The 20,829-nt window shown below is 39.7% G+C and overlaps 1 protein-coding gene across 3 annotated transcripts in view; it reads left to right on the forward strand.

Annotated features, from left to right (window-relative positions):
* Positions 1 to 20,829, forward strand: part of NRP1 (neuropilin 1) — a 115,375-nt gene that overhangs the window by 77,130 nt on the left and 17,416 nt on the right. For 2 of the 3 annotated variants that reach the window (XM_064703986.1, XM_064703985.1), the window contains exons 9-14: positions 4,299 to 4,454; positions 7,155 to 7,299; positions 8,739 to 9,070; positions 13,552 to 13,696; positions 16,593 to 16,697; positions 19,658 to 19,717. In XM_064703986.1, coding sequence (XP_064560056.1) covers positions 4,299 to 4,454; positions 7,155 to 7,299; positions 8,739 to 9,070; positions 13,552 to 13,696; positions 16,593 to 16,697; positions 19,658 to 19,717 — 943 coding nt within the window. The remainder of the gene's footprint in view (positions 1 to 4,298; positions 4,455 to 7,154; positions 7,300 to 8,738; positions 9,071 to 13,551; positions 13,697 to 16,592; positions 16,698 to 19,657; positions 19,718 to 20,829) is intronic. The other variant, XM_064703987.1, reaches the window with a different exon arrangement.

Here is a 20,829-nt window from a genome sequence, read left to right on the forward strand (position 1 = left end):
GGCTTTTTTGAAAAAAAATGAAGATTTCTCTCTTGGAAAAAAATAATACACACTCAAGATGTTCCTCAATTTTGGTAAGGTAAGGGCCCATTCATATAGGCAAGTCTGCTACCAGACTTGCACTTTCAAATAAAGATATTCGCATTGCAGTGCACGCAACTATCAAAGGCTGTGGTTTTGGATAAGGCCCTTAGGCATCATTTTCCAAGAGAGATATACTTCTTAAACTGAATGAAAGTGAAAATTTGAAAAAAAAGAAAAAGAACTTGAAACATGCTGCTGTTAGTCAAAGCTGAAAGTCTGGTCATGGAAATGAAATGTGAAGATTTCAGGTTTGGAGACAGCTGCCTATCTCAGATCACAGCCATAAGGCTTGCAATAACTTACAAAATCGCTTGCATTTTCTAAAATAAATACCAGATGTTTGTTTATCATATGTGCAGAACGTTAAATGTCAAATAATTGCAGGGAAATGCATTTGATGTTCATCTTCAAAAGTACTGTATTTCAACACCACATTTCTTCACAGTCACTCTAACATGAAACACAAGTTTTTGAAACAAAAAGGACAAGAAGGCCAAAACGAAAAGCTAGTTATTAAAGACTTACATCACAATCATAGCTGGAGTAGCCTGCATCTGAGAAAAAGGGGTTTCCTCTGGTCACATTAACACTTGGAGACTTCTTTGGAGAGGACATACTGTGTTGACTGAAACTTATACAGAGAGGTGGACTCTCTAGACATAAGCTTCAAGATGAAGAAAGTTTCCTGTCGGGTGACACAGCTGTTCCAGAGCTATTACCCTCTGCACTGACTCCTCTGGGAAAAATAGAAAAGACCTGTGTCTTATCACAGCTACACTTTGGTACCTTCAGATTCCAGTTGTTACTAGCAATTGTTATGGTTGCACTTCAATTTCGAACTGTCCCAGTGACTTTTAGAATCTGTGTTTTATGGACAACTTTTTGCATTTTATAGAAAGCAAACTTTCAAAAACCATTGGAACAAAAACAAAATGCATCACAAAGTGATTAATGAGGGGGAGCTTAACAGCCCATTAAAATGTGCCATGCAGTTTCTACATAATTCATTTCTATCATCTTACTTAGAGAAGATTGTTACATTTAGAGCTTAATTTGCAAACATACCTATGCACCACAGAGGGGTGCACAGTGTTGCAATTCTGTTTGCATGCACCTGGAGAGGGGCAGCTCCCCTCCAGAGGCCACAACAAGGAACTGTCAAAGGGAAGTAAATGCCTTAAGCCCTACCTCTGTCCTGGACTTTTTCACTGACAGAGTTAGTACTAAACATTCCAAGAGACCCTTCTGGCTTCTCTGTCGTTTAATCTCATCTTTCTTGTTTGCACGGCTTCTTTCTCACAAACCACCAATGGAGAAATGTTGTTCTTCTTTCCTTTATCAGCCTGTGAGCAAACAGCCCCTGGCATGCAGCAGGTCTGGGGTCACAGCTTGCTTTTGCAAGGGCTTTAAAGCTGTGCTGAACACTTGAGCTGTCAGACTCCAGGAGAGGACTACTGCTGACATAGTTCCAGTTTGCAAGAGCACACAAAGATTTGCTGACCTGGAGAGAAAGCACATCCATGTGAAGAGATATGCTCCCTAACAAGGAGAGCCCTCCTTCCTCCAGTAATGTCTTTCTCAGTTACTGGAGCCAGGAGTGTTAATGAGATTTCCTTCCTTACTTATAGGCAATAAATCAGAAGTCCTCTCAGAGTCTCCCTCTCTCCCAGTGAGAGAGTTCTGCCAGGTTCTAGGCATGAAAGTACATGTCCATATCCATTGTGTGTTTGGGACTTAATCCTGGGCAGTAAGATGGATGCTGTAGGATATTCAGTGCCCTGGAGTTAAGAAGGTGTATTGAATTCTCAAATTTAGGACCAAGCAAAATTTGGGGCCTGAAGTTTTCTGACAGGACAAGCCTGAGGCCTGAATGGTCAGTGACTGGTAGCAATTGATATGTCAGGCATCAAATAATCAAATTTTCCTAAGCCACAAATGTTAAATTTTAACTTGGCTTCAAATACCTAGAACTCTTGTAAAAGGCCATTGCTTGACTTTATTCACAATGAAGTACTTACTGTATATTAAAAAGCCTCTACTAGAATAATTTCAAATCAGTTGGAATGGTACAGGCTTGGGACCCTAATCATTTCAAAACTGAAGAGCTGTTTCAAATTGTAAGAGAGGCAGATCATTTAAATAACTTAGCTCTGTGCTCCCTCAGACTTCCAGATTTTCAAGTGCACTTCAGCCTGGAAGTGAATGTGGTATTGGACATAACTCAGTGCAGCACACTTTACAATCAGCAGAGTACAGCTTGGAGAGCATTTGAAGTTAAGCTGAGATTGCTCAGAGCAATGATGCCCAGATTCCCCCATTAACTTTCAGATTGCAACAATCTAACATCTGAGACTCTCCAGTTACTTTAAATCACTTGATTGTTTTTGTGAGGTGGCGCTGGGATTTTTTTTTTTTTTTTAAGACTGAAATTTTTTTTATCACACAAAAACAAAATGTTGCAGTATTTCACCCCTAAAGATAAGGGCTAAAATGTTACATATAGACTTTATGAGCCTAACAAACTGGGGCAGGGGCTTTGCCCTGAAAGCCAGTTCTATCTTTCTCACACAAGGCTGATATTCTTGTGCTGGAGGACTCCAAAATGCCTTGCATATGACATGGGCACTGAGAGAGTGACACTTTGGCCTCAATAGGACTTCCTTCAGCCTTTTGAGAGAGAATGCACAGCATGTTGATTTAACTGCTCCAATGCCTTTGGATATATGACATACATCCAGGAAAAAGGATGCCTGTGGGACACAGGACACACATATTCTGCATCCTACATACTTTGGAAATAATGAAAAAGACTGGGACATTCATGAGGCCATTCACTTGAGAATGGTTAATCCAACCTATTATCCTACTAAACTCTGTACGACTGAAGTAAGGGGGAAAAATTACACTGATTAATATTTTGTGAATGGGGCATTTTTTACTTAAATCAAATTACCTACTTTAGGAAACAAAGGTTCTCGCTACAGACAAAGACAGTGAAGAATTTGATTTTACTTGGTTGGTTGTTATGGCTAAAAAAGGCTGTAAGGTAATGGCAGAGGTTTCAAAACTGTGGTCACCAAACTGACTGTAATAAAGTGTTTTGCCCAGTTTCAGCTATTTGGCAGCTGGGCTTGTGCACTGGGATAAGGGGTTCTTTTGCCAGCAGAACTGAGTAGCCAGCTACTTGGGTAGCTGTATTCCTGCACCCCACATCATTCTCCCAAATATGTTGATACTTCTTGGATGCCACATGATGAACTAGATAAGGAAAAGACATGGATGAAAAATAAATAATGGGGGAGAGCAAGGTTAACCTGAATCACTTGTCCATTTGTAATGGACAATGTAGTTCCATGAGAGAAGGAGGAGAGAAAAGAGTGAAGAAGAGAGATGACCTCTAATACACATTCATGTGCATTTCTCCTGGGAGTTCAAAATGACCTTGTTTTCTAATGAGAGAAGCTGGAATTTGAATTTGACAGTTGGAACAGAATTACTAGACTTGTGCTAATGCTTCTTTCTTTTCCCCAAATACATCATGCAGTACTAGCAACTAATTTGTCTTTTTGCCAACAAAACCACACAATGGTTTGTAATTATCTTGTGACCAACTAATATACATTGGGATTCTTCTCTTCTATTTGCAAGTAATGATCTTCTGGGTTTTAGCAGAATTCTTCTTATCATTCCATAAGTGCAACTTTGAATATCCTAGTAAATGCTATCCCATTTCTACTGCCACAGTCCTCAGGGTCACTCAGCTCTCACTGCATGAGTCTCCTCTGTGTTGGCAACACCTTGCAGCTGAGTGTCCTTTGGGAATTTCATTAGCGTCTATGCAAGTGCTTAATGAAAGTATTAAGTAAGGTTGTTCAGCAGGCTGGTCCTTGAGGAATTTCTCTGGTAACTCCTCTGCAGTCTGGTGGTTCCCACTTGCGCTGATGGTGTCTCTGGTTCCTCCCTCGCAGAGGAAAGAGAATTCTCTGGTGTGTGAAGAACATTCCTGGCTAATTAGGCAAATTTTCCTGAATTCTGTGATGACAACATTTACAAAAGAGGAGATTATGTCTATGTTATTGTCAACAATATTTGGCAGTTTGCTTTATAAAAAATCCTTGCTATTTTTGTAAGGCAGAGTGAGGTAGAGCCTCTGCTACAATGCTTTTATGCTCTGAACCAGTTGTCCTCACATTTCAAATTTTTCTCTACCACAGGTAGACCTGGGCCTTCTCCGATTTGTTTCTGGAATTGGGACCCAAGGAGCCATCTCAAAAGAAACAAAGAAAGAATATTATCTGAAAACATATCGTGTAGATGTCAGCTCCAATGGAGAGGACTGGATTACACTGAAGGAGGGAAACAAGCCTGTTGTAAGTATTTTTTTTTCTTTTTTTGTCTCTCTTCAGCTGAGAAATAGTCTGCTGAACTGTTTAGTTGTTATTATCTGTTTAAAAAAGAGGAATAAGGTTTAGTCAGGTTGATCCGCACTATTTCCCAAATCCAAAAGCCAGCTCGTGTCTCAGTAGTAATGGGACACAATTCCACAGAAATTGTTTATGCAAAGCCTAGAGCAGCTGAAAATGGTGTAAGGTGATGCCCTATGTATTGAACTCACCATAATTTGAGTCATTTTCTGTCTTTTGCCTGGACTGTTCTGCTGTTTCCCTGTTTCTCAGAGAATTTCTATGTGACCTTGAGAAAAACATTATGCAGAACTTCTCAAAAAATGTGTCTGTCTGTTATGTGCAGTGAAGCTCTGGATATGCAATAAGTCAGTGCCTCAGCTCCCTGTGCATGGCCATGCAGCAGTGCTAGCAGGTGATTAGTGGTTTGTTAGACTTCCAAGTATCTCAGTGATGGGGGTCATGCAGACAGATGATTAGGCACATCTTTCCATCCTTATAGATTTTTATCACCTTTCCATTTATCAGCAGATTTGCTCTCTGTCACCTCCCAATGAAACAGCTTTAGACACTCATAAGAAAAATTGTCATTATCCGCTACCATGAGCATAAAGCTCATTACTGAGAAGTCAGTTCTGCTCCAGCTCGCACATGAATAGCCCCAGTGAGGCTGTGCCTCCCTTCCCACCTCGCTCAGGATGTGCCTGAGAGCAGCATCCCCAGAGGCTGCCAGGGGCTGATGCAATTGGAATCGTTCTGTGGTACTTCCCTTCAAAACAGCTTTTTTTGTGACCCCTCTGTAAAGACACAGAAGAGCTGTACAATATCAAAGTCTATCAGTGTAACCCTATCTAGCCCTAAATATTTGGTTACTGGTTTGTCCCTGACTCATCTGTAAGGGCTATGCCAAGTCCACTACATTTATCTAATCAATGTGGTAACAGTGTTTAACAAATACGTCTTGCTCTTTTTTAAGCCCTTTGGAAAACAATAAAAAATGAATACTGAAAACTTCTCTCTGGCAGGTATTATCCTGGTTTTACTGGAAGTTCTGAAAGTCAGATAATACAATGTGGGCACTGTACAGTGATGTATATAAAGATACAATAATTGTCTTGCCCAAAGTCACAAGAGGGGCCAGGGCAGTGGCTGGTATGAGACACCGGGTTTCCTGACTCTGGATTCTGTAATTTGAACAAATGCTTCTTTCAAAATCAAACCATGCCTGATTTTCATTACCAGCTTCAATTTGTAAACTCTCCAAAAGTGTATTTTACATGAGTTTCTCTTGCATATGCTGTCTTTAATTAGCGAGAACATTTCCTAAACCTGTGTCACTTGTACAAAGGGTTTGTTTAAAAAATCAGTTTTCTAAAATGGCAGTGTTTTGCTGTTGATCAAGACAAGAAAAACATATGCACCAGTCTCCTTCCCAGATATTCTAATTCAAATGAAAAGTTTGCAGCTGCAGGTCTCAAGGCAGCCATACACCAATGTTGCACTAACTACATATAAGAATCTATGTACTTTTGCGAAAAGACTCCTTTTCTCTGTCAGATGCAAACTTTGAGAAAACTACATCAGGTCTTCACAGAAAAAAAAAAAGTTACTGGAAGGAAATGCAGTTCCATTAAAAATCTCTTACTAGCTATGAAACTCTGATGTTAAATTACTTGAGCTGTAACCGAGCCTTATGAGTTGACAGCTGTGTGCTGTTGGCCCCCGCTCCAAATTAATGCAGCTACTGTAAGGAACAAACAGGAAAGTACGGCAGTGTGTGTAAGAAATGGGAGGATCTCCCATAAAAGGAGAGGGGCCTGCATCCATGGAAAACAACAGGAAATTGGTCTCCTCTACGTGAGGGAGAAGCAGGAAGCTGAATCACCTTCTTTGGACTGGAACATTGCAAGGTTTTGGCTGGGCTAGGAAGGAGTGTGTCTGCAGCATCCTCAACATGAAAGCACAGCACAGTCATGTGCTTCTGGTGGAAGTCTCATTGTTCATCTAATTTGACTGCCAGCCTCGGGGGATGCAGGGAAAATCTTGGAGCCTGCTAAACAGATTTTAAATAGACTTCAATCTCAATATGCAAGGAGAAGGAAATACTGAGACCTTGTTGAAAAGGATTTGAAAACAGGGTGTTAACAAAGCAAGGCTTGCAGAATACATTTTTAAAATCTTAAGCCCAAGGTCAGCAAAATAATATATATTTTTATCATAACCATGTAGGATTTTTATGTGGTCTAATTGAAATCCAAATCTTTAATTTGAGCCTGAGATTCTTTAGCTTTCTGCATTATTTGATGAGTGTACAAGAAATAGAACTGCTGTAGTGGGGCATTGGGGGATTCTTCCAGGACACAGGAGTTGTTGGGTGATGAAGACCAGGGTTTGTCATTCCTGCATGTAGATCTGGGCATTAGGAACAACTTTTTTAGTATCATTGAACACCTTATATCTCCGTTTTTCCTCCCCAAGGAAAGCAAACCTGTCTGCAAAAGTTGTGTTAGAAGATAAATGAAATAGTTTCCCATGCAAGTCTTTTGTCTCAGTCCCCACAACCAACCCTGGTTAGACCTCATATCAAAACTATCTGTAAAACACAGAACTGTAAGCACCATTAAAGAGAAAGCCTAACAAGTATATACTTTTTCTTTCCACACAAAGGTGTTTCAAGGGAATAGCAATCCCACTGATGTTGTTTACAGAGCTTTTGCCAAACCAGTTTTAACACGGTTTGTAAGAATCAGACCTGTGTCTTGGGAAAATGGAGTTTCACTGAGATTTGAAGTGTATGGCTGCAAGATAACAGGTAGGTCTTGGGAAAGATTATAAAATATGGGGATTTTATTGTGCCTATACTGTGGGATTTATTTTTATGGGTAAAATCCATGAACATGATTTCCACCACAATCTGAATGTAGAAATGTTTTTTAAAAAGATAATAAAGCACACAAACCAAACATCCAGTGTTGTCTGAATATTTTTATGATGCTATATTTTAGTTTTATTTACTTTTATTGCAATCGCTTTACAGCTTCATGCAAAATTCCTGAGATACACAGATATTTTGCAAATTCCCATGTCATTTTTTCCCTTCTAACCCTTCAGTCCATCTCTCTTATGTATGCTATTCATAGGTTGTTCTGAGCAGGTTCCTCAAGGAACAAACACACATGACTACGTTTAAAAGGATTGCAAGGTACAAACACTTATATCTGACGTCTGTGCAAAAAATGGTGGTAATAGTCAAGTTCCAGTCATGATCAGTATGGCAAAGCAATTCCTTTATATCACACAGTTACCTGTCAAAAATTTCTAGAAATATCTTTTTTACAGTTATAGGTTTTCTATGATTTCTACACAGCGGAAGTGCCTTTATCTATAAAGTAGAAATACAACTTACAGTTGAAAGAAAATTATAATGATTTATTAGACTTTAGAAAGCTAAGTTTTCTAGCACATTTTTAGCACTTAATACAGTTCAATGGCATTTTTTGCATAATTTTTAATATGTAGGGGTTGTTTTTCTTTTAGAGTGTTTCTTTAGCCTTGAAAATGTTTCTTAGAAGCGCTTTCCATACAGAAGGAAAATAAGATTACTGATTACTTTGTTAGAGAATGACAAGTCATTCTTTGAAATCTTTTCAGATTAGATGTAGGTAATCAGATCTACTGTTTCATTCTACATTAGAATTCTTAATGTCTTGTTAGCAGGTACTTCTAATTTTTTTTAATCTAGCATCATAAAAGAAGCAACTATTTAGCTTCTGTGTCGCCTGAAAAAGTCTGAGAGATAAAAAAAATGCATTAAGAAAATCTCAAGTGCAACAGTAAATTATATTTCCATGTATGAAGATTTCCATTTCCAATGTCACCAAAATTAGGTAATCTGCAACCAGGTTTTGGCTGGTTTTGGAAGTTTTCTCTGAGGAAATATTCACAAATTCAGATGGCCCTGCACTCTTTTAGCAAGAAGAACAGAAAACAAGAATAGAATAGGATTTTCTGATCCTTTTGGTTCCCACCAAACCAAAAATACTTGTGGTATTTTGGTACTTCCTGCTAAAACTAGGATGTGCAAGTTTGAACAAATGAAAATTATACACAAATCTAATAGATTACTTTGAATATATTAAAAAAATAAGTAATTATCTATGATAGTTGAATTGACTGATGTATCCTGTTTCTGTTTTGGCTCTTGTTCAGAACAACTATTTAATTTATTTGGATTTTTTTTTTTCTTTGTAGATTATCCTTGTTCTGGGATGCTGGGTATGGTGTCTGGCCTTATTCCTGACTCTCAGATTACTGCATCCACCCAAGTGGATCGGAACTGGATCCCCGAAAACGCTCGCCTGATAACGAGCCGTTCAGGCTGGGCACTGCCCCCAAGCACCCATCCTTACGCAAATGAATGGCTCCAGATCGACCTCGGTGAGGAAAAGATTGTGAGGGGCATCATTGTCCAAGGAGGCAAGCACCGAGAAAACAAAGTGTTCATGAGAAAATTCAAAATTGGCTACAGCAACAACGGGTCAGATTGGAAAATGATCATGGATTCCAGCAAGAAAAAGATAAAGGTAAGGGCAAAAACTGCGCTGAAGAAAAGTCTGCGTTACATTTCTACACACCTCTGTCTGACCTTAGGAAGGGCACACAGCTGGGGTGAAGCCAAGGAGGAGGACTCCAAGGGCAGCAGCCCTGAAGGAATGCTGTGGGAGCTGTCCCATGCCTGGGGACAAGAGCTGCCTTAGGACATTTACCTCTCTGGCAGCAAGTTTTGCTGATTCAACACTTAGTTCAGGCTTGACTCCTGGCAACATTTGTGCCTCTCTGGCTCACAACTTACTGCAAAATCCCATGCAAAGGGATTTTAAAGGCTACTCTAAAAAGCCAAACTCAAAAGCTGAGAGTGAACAAACTTATTTGAGACAAATTTATTTGAATTACTTTTGTTTTGCTTCTTTCTGTTAGAGCTATAGAATGAGAATGGTGTTACTCAGCTCAATGGGGTAGCTGTTGTGTTTCTCAGCTGCCTGTAGATTGCTTTGAGAGTTTCACAGGTTCTCTGTAATGATCTGATCCAAGTCCCTCCAAAAGAAAGTGATGAAATTTTGGTCATGTTATCCCAAATGAGAAGTACTATTGTATTCTCACAAGGGAAGCATCTTGGAGGATGCTTGGGAATACATTTCCAGAGGAGGGCCAAATGAATTGCTGGGTTAGATTTCAAGGAAAAGAAAATAATTGTGGCTCAGAAGAGTTTCTGGGAATGTATCTGTTTTGATTTGGTTTTGGATGTATGCATTTCAGGACCTAAATTACACTGGGCATTTAGCTTATTTACACCAAGTCCCATTGTAGCCTTCCATCCCATTTTGCTATCTTTGCTCCCAAAGTGCATTTTTGCCTCAAAAGGCACAACTCTTGCTTAGTCCTCCTACCCAGTTCCTTGAGGAAATGAGTAGGCATGCAGCCCTGCTCACAAATTGGTGCTGTGAGTACTGTAGTACTGAGATGACCAGGGAATCGTGTACCAAAACGTGCCCTCAAAAGGCAAATTGTTGTGGTGCTTGGCAGATGGGATCCTGGGAATTGCTCCATATCTCATCTGTGTTAGTTTGAAAATTAGATGTAAAAGCTGTTTTGCTGTATAGACTCATCCATTGGAGGAACCTGTGTTTCCTTAAAGGAAAAGCTGAGTGGGCCCATGGATGTAGCTTTTCCAAGCACATTTGGTAAATATTGGACTTCATTCTCTCCTGTTTTAATCTCGCTGAATATGTCTGCATTTTCTCACTTTTCATCATTTGTTTGGGGGATTAAAACTAAATGGATTCAGCCTTTGCAGTCATCTCCTTTCTCTTGTTACCATGAGTTTTGACTTCATCATAAAGTGTGAAGGGAGTGTAAATCAACAATGGGATCTTACCATTTTCTTTCTAAAATAGATGTTGTTTTGACATGTACTTCTACACTGTGGCTCAACGAGGGAAAAAAATAATGCCATATGCTTTCGAAGCAGCGCGCCGTCTGCTGCATGGCTTTCTGTTTTCTAATACAGGCACTTGCCATCATTGTCAGAAGTTAGCAGTTTGACAAGAAAACTAGTGTGCTAACTAATGCACTGAGCCCATCCTCAGTTTTCATCACCACCAGAAATTAACTTTCAAGATTAATGAAACGGAGAGGGCTGGAATTCAAATCTCTTGTGGCATAATTATAATCCTTCCTAAAAATTCAATATATTTAATAAACTTTATTCCAAAGCAAAAGTCGTCTTTAAAGAGAATAGGATAAATCCCATGATTTTGGAGCCTGAGGAATTTAAAATGTTAATACTGGAATGTAGTGTTTTTAACTGTAAGTAGAGCTGGATGGGACAGGATGCTATAATGAGTCACAGCAGGAACATGGATTAGAAACAGCCCTGTTATAAGAAATGAAACACATCATTTCACTTGGTTAAAGTCGTGACTTTCAATAAACAAACAACTGCATTTCATAGAAGAAAGGGCAGTGACAGGCTAAACATAACAACAGAATGTGTCCAAAGGGTGAAACATCACCTTGTTTCTTAACATGATCTTGTCATTCATGCCTGCAGCTGCTTTCGCAAAGCCTGCCATAGCTCCTTCCTCTTTGGCTGACCCAATTCCAGCTATTTTTGAGTGTGCAAAATGTTTCCCCCTTTGAGTGCTTTAGCTCAAACACTCAAAGGAGTGAAAATCACAAATCATCAAATAACCATGCAGAACTCCATTTCAAGATCCAATTTGTATTTCTTGTCTAAGGGCTTGCTTACTCAAGCTTACTCCATAAAGTCATCTTTCTCTTTCATGCTTCTTTCCTCCTTTCACTTTTTATGGGGGTAGAATGAGTTGTTTTGAGTTTTTTGCTGTTGTTTTTAAAATTACTCTCCTAATTTCTGGTACAAGAAACTTCAGAACACCCTGTCATTTGGAACATCCTTTTAAAATTTTCCTGCAATGTTTATTTTGATTTTAAAATAAGTTAGGCAGATTTTTTTCTGCTCACCATCTTAGCTCCTCTTTTGTTTAACTATTATTTATTATACCTTTTCTTTGTAGTGGAGTACAGCAATTTGTGACATAGCTTGTATAAAGGACACTCTCAAAGTGAAGTTTTGCTGTACACTCCTCTCTCCTCTCCCACAAAGAGTATCAGTATGTGTTTTAAATGAACAGTCAAAATTGAATCACAGGCAGCTCTGCTCTACAAAGGACAGTGATTCAATGTAATTCTAGATGCCTATTGAATCCTAATGTCTATGTGTCAGTACTCCATAGTGATGTCTTTTATAAATCAGTTTTCATTATTATATGTTGCTATTAAGACTACTATTAAAAAAGGGAGCAAGGATTCCTCAGATACATGTGTCTGTCTACTTTTTACACATAAAATGGCATTCATTCTTTTTCATATAGTAGGTAGCTTTTCTGATCATTTGCACTATATTGTTATTCAAATATAATAATATGTAATTCCATGTCAATTAGATCTGACAAGCCCTCTACACATGAATTTGTGACAACTGTCTTCCAAGCACTGACAGTACACTGGGTCAGCCAGTGTCCCTTGAAGCCACCTTGGAGGTGCAATTTCCCTAGGAAGTAGGAAAAGCAGCATTGATGTTAAAATTTTCTTTTTGTTAAATTCTTCACAGTCTCCCATCACTATTGGCTTTTCCAACTGGCACTCTGTAAACAGTGGCTGGAAGCATTGTGATCATAATGCAGAAGTGTACAGTAAAAACAAGGAAGGCTTTTAGAACTGCACTGAAAATCCAAGAAGCAATCGGGATTACCTTTGCTGGTTTTCTGCCTTACGAATTCAGCCAGCTTTTCCCATGGCCTCTGTTTTCTCTGCTACAGATGAATAGAAGGAGTTCATTGCAGGTTGGGTTTTGTTCTCATCTAAAATGAAGAGCAGCTGATGGTTTCTTCCTGAAGAATGATTCCGGTTTCACAGCAATATCTTAGAAGTATCTTATGGTTGCACTTCTAATCTTAAATTTGAACTGCAGTTCAAAGACGTTTTTCAGAGTTTTGCCATTTCAGTAATTCATGGAAAACGTGAAAATAATTTTACTTCATTGTTATATGCATTTTCATATTTTGTACTTTAAAGGCTTTTGTACATTATATTCTGAAGGCATTTTTTGCTATAAAATAGGCATTTTTTGCTTTTGCCTATCTTGGGCTATAAAGCTTTCATACCAAGGACCATTTCTTTGTTCAGTTGATTCCTTCTAAGGACTGCTCATCTACTTGAGGCATTGCTGTAAGTCCAAATTATAATGTGTTCTATATGCAAAAGATTAGTGAAAAGGAGAAACTGAAGGTATCAAAGAAATGCCATTGAGAGTTGTATTATGTCTGAAGAACCCAAAGTGCGATTCAGAGATGAGATTTTTTGTCTGAAACGTACATTTGCTGACCTGCCTTGCCTGTTGGATTATATTGCAGTTTTGTCAGGAAGCAACTTTTTTCTCTTTCTTCTAATTCTTCTTCAATAGCCAGCTCACTGGAAGAACTCTTGCAGCTACTGCTCCTGAAGTTTAATTTATGCCTTTTGAAATAGCTACAACTTGTGAAGCTCTGTCACTGGGGGAAATCAGATTGAAATTTTCTCTTGAATAGTTGGATTATTATTGTAACCACTTAAAAGGTGACAGGATCTTCACCTCAGCCATTTTTTTTTCCCTGAGAAGTGTTGGAAATGTCACCCAGTTAAACCTCAGATCAGAGTGTCATTTAAAAACATGTCTCATTAAACACTCAGCTCTTGTTATGACCCTGATGGATTAGTTGCTACTGAGTTTATGAAAAATGAAATGCATTACTTTTCCGAGAAGCTTTAACAATGTATTTTCCATTCTCATTTAGGATAGGAATGCCTGATACTTGCTAAGCCGTTAGAATATGGCCTACGGCTCACCTAATTCAAAGGCTGCAGAATGAAGGAAAAAAGATGAGTGTGGAAAATGGACTTTTCTTTTCTTTCTCTTTTAACCAGTCACATTTGTCATGCTTTGCAGACTTTTGAAGGCAACACCAACTACGACACGCCTGAGCTACGGACGTTTGAGCCTGTATCGACACGATTCATACGCGTCTACCCTGAGAGAGCCACGCACGGGGGACTGGGGCTGAGAATGGAGCTGCTGGGCTGTGAACTTGAAGGTAATTGCTCTGCTAGAAATGAATGCACTTTATTATTTTCATAAATACATTCTCTGCTTGGTCTGCTGCTGAAGACTGCTGTGAGTGCACAGGCAGCACACCGGACTCTCACTTCCATGACTGCCATTAGTGCTGGTTCTTGGCCTGTTTAGCTCCTCTATGCAACATTTGAATGTGCCCAAGGCACAATTATTATTCTTTTTCCCCTTCCTTTGTTGAATCACAGTGATACTCTCCACCTGCTTTTCCATTCCCTTAAGCATCCTTATGATTATACTTTTGAGAATCATAGAGCTATTAGGAGAGAATAAAGACAGGAACTTAAATTTTATGTTACCATGATACAACCCTGGAGGAGATGTTTTCCGAGAATGCAGAGGGAGCTTTGCACTAAATATAGTAATTACATCCCTCCATCCTTCAAAGGACCTGCAAGTCACACCACAAACTATGGTAGGCAAAGATCACTGGACTGGACAGTGTCTGTGGTGCTACTTTTGGGGACTAAAGGGGGCCTCTTTGTGCTTTACTAAGCTTTAATTTTGCAAGAATATGTAGGAGATGAAAGAGCAGGAAAAGCAAAGTTTAGACATTTGTCCTTGGACTGTGACATGAAATCCGCTTTGATTTTTGTTATATAAACATAATTATTTAACTTCATAGATAACTACAGATAACACTATGTGAATTTAACAATTTTATCTGGTGGATGATGACACAGTGGTGAGGCTTATAAACCACACAGCTTAAATATACAGAATAACAAACCGTATTATTTGGGGTTTCATATGTCACCTCTTATAGAAGCAGCTGAACAGATTCCCAAGATGAATGGAAGCAACTGCTCTACCTCCATTTCTTTCTCACCATTTTCCCCCTAAGAGGGAAGTGTGAGAGGCATTTGCTGTGAGAACTGATGAGTTCTGTGTTGTTTTTTTAAGTTTAGTGATTGAATTAGTATGATTTTACTTGGCCCGGAAAGTGGGGAGGCTGGAAATACTTCTTAGTTCCCGCAGGAAGTCCTCATTTCCTGTGGGAATACTTAGTTCCTGCAGACTATTGTGCTGCTTGCTCAGAAAAAAAGAAAACCCAGCACCTGCCTTATGTAAACTCAGAGATTCTGGGCAAAGCCCTTCAGCCACAGGGCTCCTGTAGCCACCCAGCCATCCAGGAGTGAGTCTTGGACCACCTCACAAGAATATATTGCTCAGTGAGATGGAGGATCTCTTGCTTTAGGCAAACTGAAAAAGCAAGGACATTTTCGTTTTTCCACTGGGACACATCTTTTCACATTTTTTATTTCTGCTATGGCATACTTTTGATATATGCTCACCTGTAGGTCACCCATGGACAGGTGAGGTCAGTTCCCATTTGCCTGTGGGAGAAGCACAATAATGCTTAATGTTGTATAATTGCATCTTAAGGAGGGAGTTGAATGAAGTCACTTGAGATTTACTGAGCAAGAAAAGAGTTGAGATGAGAAAAGAAGCATGGAGGTTGGCACAGAGAGGAGTAGAAATCAGCTCTCCAGCAGTAATGAGCAAGGGCAAGTTTTGTGTGCTTGAAGCATCCCAGGGGGGCATACATGAAATGATGGCAGAGGTGTAGGCAAGCTTGAGGCTATACAGGGACACAAAGATCAAGATAAGAAACTTAGCTGGATGTAGAAATCTACAGGGATCCCCCAGAGGGGTTTTTATAGCAATGTGCGTAACAAATGTTCTGCATAATTCATAATAGGTACAGAACTGTTTCTCTAACTAGGTAGGATTGAACCTGTAAAGCCTAGGTCAGGGTCCTTAAGAGGCATGTTTTATGCCATAATATAGCTATAATATAGCTACTTCAAAAACTACCACCTCTCCTGACATTTTCAAGCCAAGAAAATGTGGCCAATGGATCCTGAGGGCAGCAGAAGGGAAAAGAAGAATCTGCAAAAGACATACATTATTGCATAGCCTATAATGAGTGAAAAAGATTGCTGATGAAAATAACAGTAAGTGAGAAGAGACACAAGCCTGGATCACATTCCAGGAGTGCTTATCTTAAGCCAGGGAACCATGCATATGGCATGAAACACAAACGTAGCACCACGTCTCTGTGTTCTGGTTTTCCAGATGTGGTGTGCTTTGCAGATTCTGGGCTATGTGTTTTCTGGCATCTTACACAAACCTGAAGCTTTTAAGTGTAATAACAAGGTTCAGACATTAACTGCTTAGGCAGCAGCTACCGGAAAGTCATCAGCAGTGAGAAGCAAGCAGGTGGCCAGGAGGGATGACTGACATCACTGATGTCTTATTTATTTATAACTTCAACAAAAAACAAAAGAAACGCCTTCCATGTGTCCTCATGGAGCACAAAACGATTCCACATCACACTGCCTTCCTGCTGCTCTTACCAGAACCGTGCTCAGACATTTCCTCCCTTATGTGTGCTCTGCAGAGAGGTTTCCTCAGCAAAGCATTGGGTGTTAGAGAATTACCACCTTGAGCATGCAGCCCCCCTGCTCCCTGCACAGGCCCACTCCCTAGGACGTCACAGAGCAATAAAATTATGGGGTCTCTACCCCACACACAACCCTCCAGGACTCTCCTTCTGCCTTGCCAGGCTTTCACTATTTCTTGACAGGAACAACAAACAGCAGTGAATAGACAGTCTGGGGCTTTGCTGCCCAGCTCTGCTGAGCCCTTCAGCTCAGATATGCCCCAGTGCAGGAGGCAGAGCAGATACTCCCCATTCCAAAGAAGTACAAAAGATACTCACCATTCCAAAGAAGTACTAAGCAACCTGCAAAGTAGAGTTGCTTCAATCCTCAGACACAACACATGGTTGTTACTGCCAGGTACAGGATGGTTCTCCAGCTCGTGTTTTAACTGAACAATGGATTTTGTTTCAGCTCCAACTGCTGTCCCAACCGTTTCCGAAGGCAAGCCCGTGGATGAGTGTGATGATGACCAGGCAAACTGTCACAGTGGCACAGGTGATGACTACCAACTGACAGGTGCAGAAACCATCCTCATTCCATTGCAGCTTCATTGTAGCTCATATCCATCACCAGCTTAATGTTTGCACTGATTTAACCACTCAATATTAATGGACATTAGTATGCAGTTTGTATTGTTAGTGCTGTAAAAACATGGGCATCTGCCTTTTATATATGACAATACTTTTGATTGTTTTCTCAGCTATGTAATTTTTGAAGAAAATAATAGTGACTAGATGGAAGAGAGGGCAATTTTTTGAGTGGTAATTGTGTCTAATCAAATAGTCTATCAAATCTTCTAATCAAACTTTCTCTTACTAAGAAGAAAAGCTGGACAATACTCTTGAGATTTATTATCTGAGATTGAAGAACTTGAATATTGTTTGGTTTACACATAAGTTTCCTACCTAAAACTTAGTGTAGGATTCAAATCTCATTCCCAAATCTTTCCTAGAAGAAACAAAACAGATTTGTTTCATCAAAGTGCACTGCCACATACTCAGGCTGCCAGAAATATTTCCATGAGCTTCCCTGCCTACACAGCATTACAGCCACAGAGGGACTGATGTCCTCCAAGCTGCTATCACCAGCAGAAAAGTAGGAGGGGGAGATGTAACATAGACTGCATCTGAAATAGAGGAAGCCTGCTAGGTTTCATATCCTCACACTTCTGCACAGAAGCATTAGTTCGTCTAAGACAGCTGACACTGCACCTCTATGCTTTTGATCTCTTCTTGGAGGTCACTTGTTCCACAAATCTCTGTGTCTGTTTGATTAGATCTATACATCTGCAGTAATTGAGGTTGTTTTTAGATGCAGTGACACAAGTTATTTCATCACTGCTCCCTGATGTGCTTATCTAATAAATGTTTATTGCTTCTTATATCCATGACATAAAATAGCATTAAAATCTGGCAATAGCTGTCCAAGAGGTCATTGGGTGAGCTTAGGTAAGAGATTGGCTTTTTGGAATGAGCCAAGTAGAATATAAGGCAACAGATACAAATGAAAGTGAAATTTCAATATCAAACCCTTTCTGAGCTTGCCAATATCTCCTGTAATTGCACACTGCAAATCATATATTGAAAAAACAATTCTTGAGTGGAAAAGACAGTGCATGGTCACTGTCACTTCTTTTCAAATCAGTGTCTCAGATTAACCTTATTCTTTTTGAAAACAGCCATGAAGGGAGTCTGATAAAATAGTCTGTATTGTGTTAAGGTAACTCAGAAAGCTTTCAATGTTTCTAAACAATGTAATTTATTTATTTATAATTCAGAAAAGAAAGAGGCAGGTCAGGAAACACTAGAGCTTCCTGCAGAGCCCTACATTGTCTTGCAAAGCCCAATAGGTAGAAACATATTGCACATAGAGGAGGCTCTGTCAGGGAAAGCAGACAGATCTGTGCAAGCACCTTCCAGGTTCATAGTCTCTGCACTTCAAGGAGTTCAGGACTCCATCCCACATGTCCCTTAGGGAACGTTTATTGAGCAGAAAAAAAACCTTCTGGCAGTTTCTGCTGATTGTGCTTAGGGGGCAATTTATAATCTCTAAGACAAGAAAACAGCTGCCAACCTTCCTGAGCACCATCTCTTCCAGGGAACTGAATGTTTTTCAGTATTAGTATTGAAAATTACTCTATAGCCTTCCTACAAAAGTGCAGACACTTAGGTACAATTTATTTTTACAACACCTAGAAACCCTAGGAAGTGCATGCCCAGTTGTTCTGGATATTGGAGAAATGCTGCTTTGTACGTACGGTTTTACTTATAAATGCACAGAGCAAAATGCACAGAACTGATTTTACCAATAAATTAATTGTAAACATTCTTTTCTTCCTGCAAACTGCATAGGAGGCAGGTGTGTAGGTCTTGTGGCCCATTAAGGATAGCAGGGCAGTGCAGAGGGGATTCCATGAGTGCCTTGCCCTCTCTATCCTATTCCCAGTGCAGGCATGGTGCCTCTGCAGAGTCACTGCCCTGACAGCACTTGCACATATGTGAGTGCCACAGTGAGGCCTCCCTGGCAATTAACTCTAATTGTGCTCTAGGCCAAATTCCTTCCTGCTCTATTTGGACCCCATACAGAGCTACTCTATTTGCGTGGTTTATAGCATTTCCCATCAGATCATTGTCACAAGCATAAAGCTGATACAACTTGGGCATTCATTCTCATTGGAAGTCAACATAGTCATCCTTTCTATAATGCTTTAAGCACTTGCTTGCTGGAGAAAAGAAAAACAGGAGTCATTGACTGGTAATCAGCACCCCACCGTGCATTTATAATTGTACTAATTTCCTTTTTGTTTCCTTATGAATATGAGGCTTGCTTTAAAAAGTCAAGTATTTTAAAAATATCAATTAGTAAGCCTAGGAGAGGGCCATGACCCCACTCACCACTTGTTTATCTGCATGAAATAAAGGACAAAGGGGAAGTCCTTAATTCTTCCTTCACTTTGAGACAGAAGTGAAACCTACCTTAGACTAGATCCTAAAGTCTGGCAATTTCCATGCCCCTCTCCTGTGAGCTGGTCTCACAATACAGCTACAAAACAACTCACGGGGAGCCCCAACCTCACATCCCTGGTATGAGAAACAGCAGGTCATGGGTAAATGAACAAAATAGTGACTCTTAGGAGGTGTCATGAAGACCAGCTGCTCACTTCCCATGTGATTTGGAGCAAATCAGTGTCTATAAATCAAGGACGGTCACAGGGACATGTTGTGGATGATTTAGTTGGTGTCTGCAAGGACTCCAAAGATACACAGCTTTATTTAATGAAGAGTTCTTGTGGGGCTTTTTTGATAAAGAAAACCAGACTTTTAATGTCATATTTTCATGCTTAAGCTCGCATACTCAGTTACCTACATGGCTAATAAAGACAGTAATATATCAGGTTTATATATGGGTTATTCCTAATGACTGCTGTGTCCTTTGTTGTGTCACATGTATCATGATACGCATAATTTCTTTTCCAGGTGGGACTACAGTGCTGAATACAGAAAAGCCAACAGTAATTGACAATACATTACAACCAGGTAAAAAAAATTTCTTATTAAAACCACAATAAATTCCATACCCAAATTTCATGCCAGAGACAAAATAATGAATTGCAGCACTTCCTGACTTACCATTCCTTGAAGTCTCTGAAGTAAAGAAGCATCTGGTCTCTTAGCTCTGTACAGTAAATATTTTATTCCTTTCATCCACATGTAGATACAGCAGAGAACAAGATTTCCTTCTGCATCAGCAAATGCCAAGTGCTGACAAAATTTAACTAACTTAATCACACAGTGCACTGTTTAAATGTGGCATGTCAGTGACACAAAGTGTGTTTGCAAACTCCAGGAAAACAAAAACAGCCACACAGGCCCACTCACTATTTATATCCATGGTTTTACAAAACTAAGACAAGTAAAGTTTGCCAGTTTTTTCCATCAGGGAGCTGGCAGTCCTACAATATTGTTTTCTAGCAAGTTTTCTTGAAATGGGGTTACATAAACTGCTACCATGTACTTGAAAAGGGAAAACCAAGTTGTCACTGGCAGCAGATCCTTGTTACTTAATACAATAGCTAGAAGCTTTTAAATTCCTTAGTTTGCTGCTTCCTCAGCTTTCATACCATTTTTTTAATATCCTGTACAATTTACTGGGAGTGGGGGAGAGGATGGATTTGGGCAGAAAACTCAAACTCCAAAAACTATAAGCACTGGTTAAAAATCCTTTGCATCAATAATTGTGGAGCAGTAAAGAGGTCAGTTTTCAGTTACTCCCATTTCCTCCATTAAAGCACAGTCAGGCACAGTCTTGCAAGTGATTTATTAACAGGGTGGGTAAATGTTTATCATTGTTCCCTCAACCATGTGACACAATCCACTCTTGCTTCAAGTGAAAGAAAGGGACTAATAATGTAAAAAAATTCCTAAAGGACACTTATGGTGTTGATCTGATTAAGAAATAGAGCTGACTTAGCTCAGACTTTGTTCCCACTCTCAGCCTCTGCATTCAGATATTGCAGAGGCCAATGCTTTTACTCTCCTCAAAATTTGTCTCCAGGGTCACCCAATTGGCTAAGTCAGCACACACTATTTTTACCTCTGCCCTGCTTTATGAGCAGAGGCAAATCGTGGAACAATGAGAAACACAACAG

Source organism: Zonotrichia leucophrys, chromosome 2, assembly GCF_028769735.1.
Source record: "Zonotrichia leucophrys gambelii isolate GWCS_2022_RI chromosome 2, RI_Zleu_2.0, whole genome shotgun sequence".
Classification (NCBI taxonomy): domain Eukaryota; kingdom Metazoa; phylum Chordata; class Aves; order Passeriformes; family Passerellidae; genus Zonotrichia; species Zonotrichia leucophrys.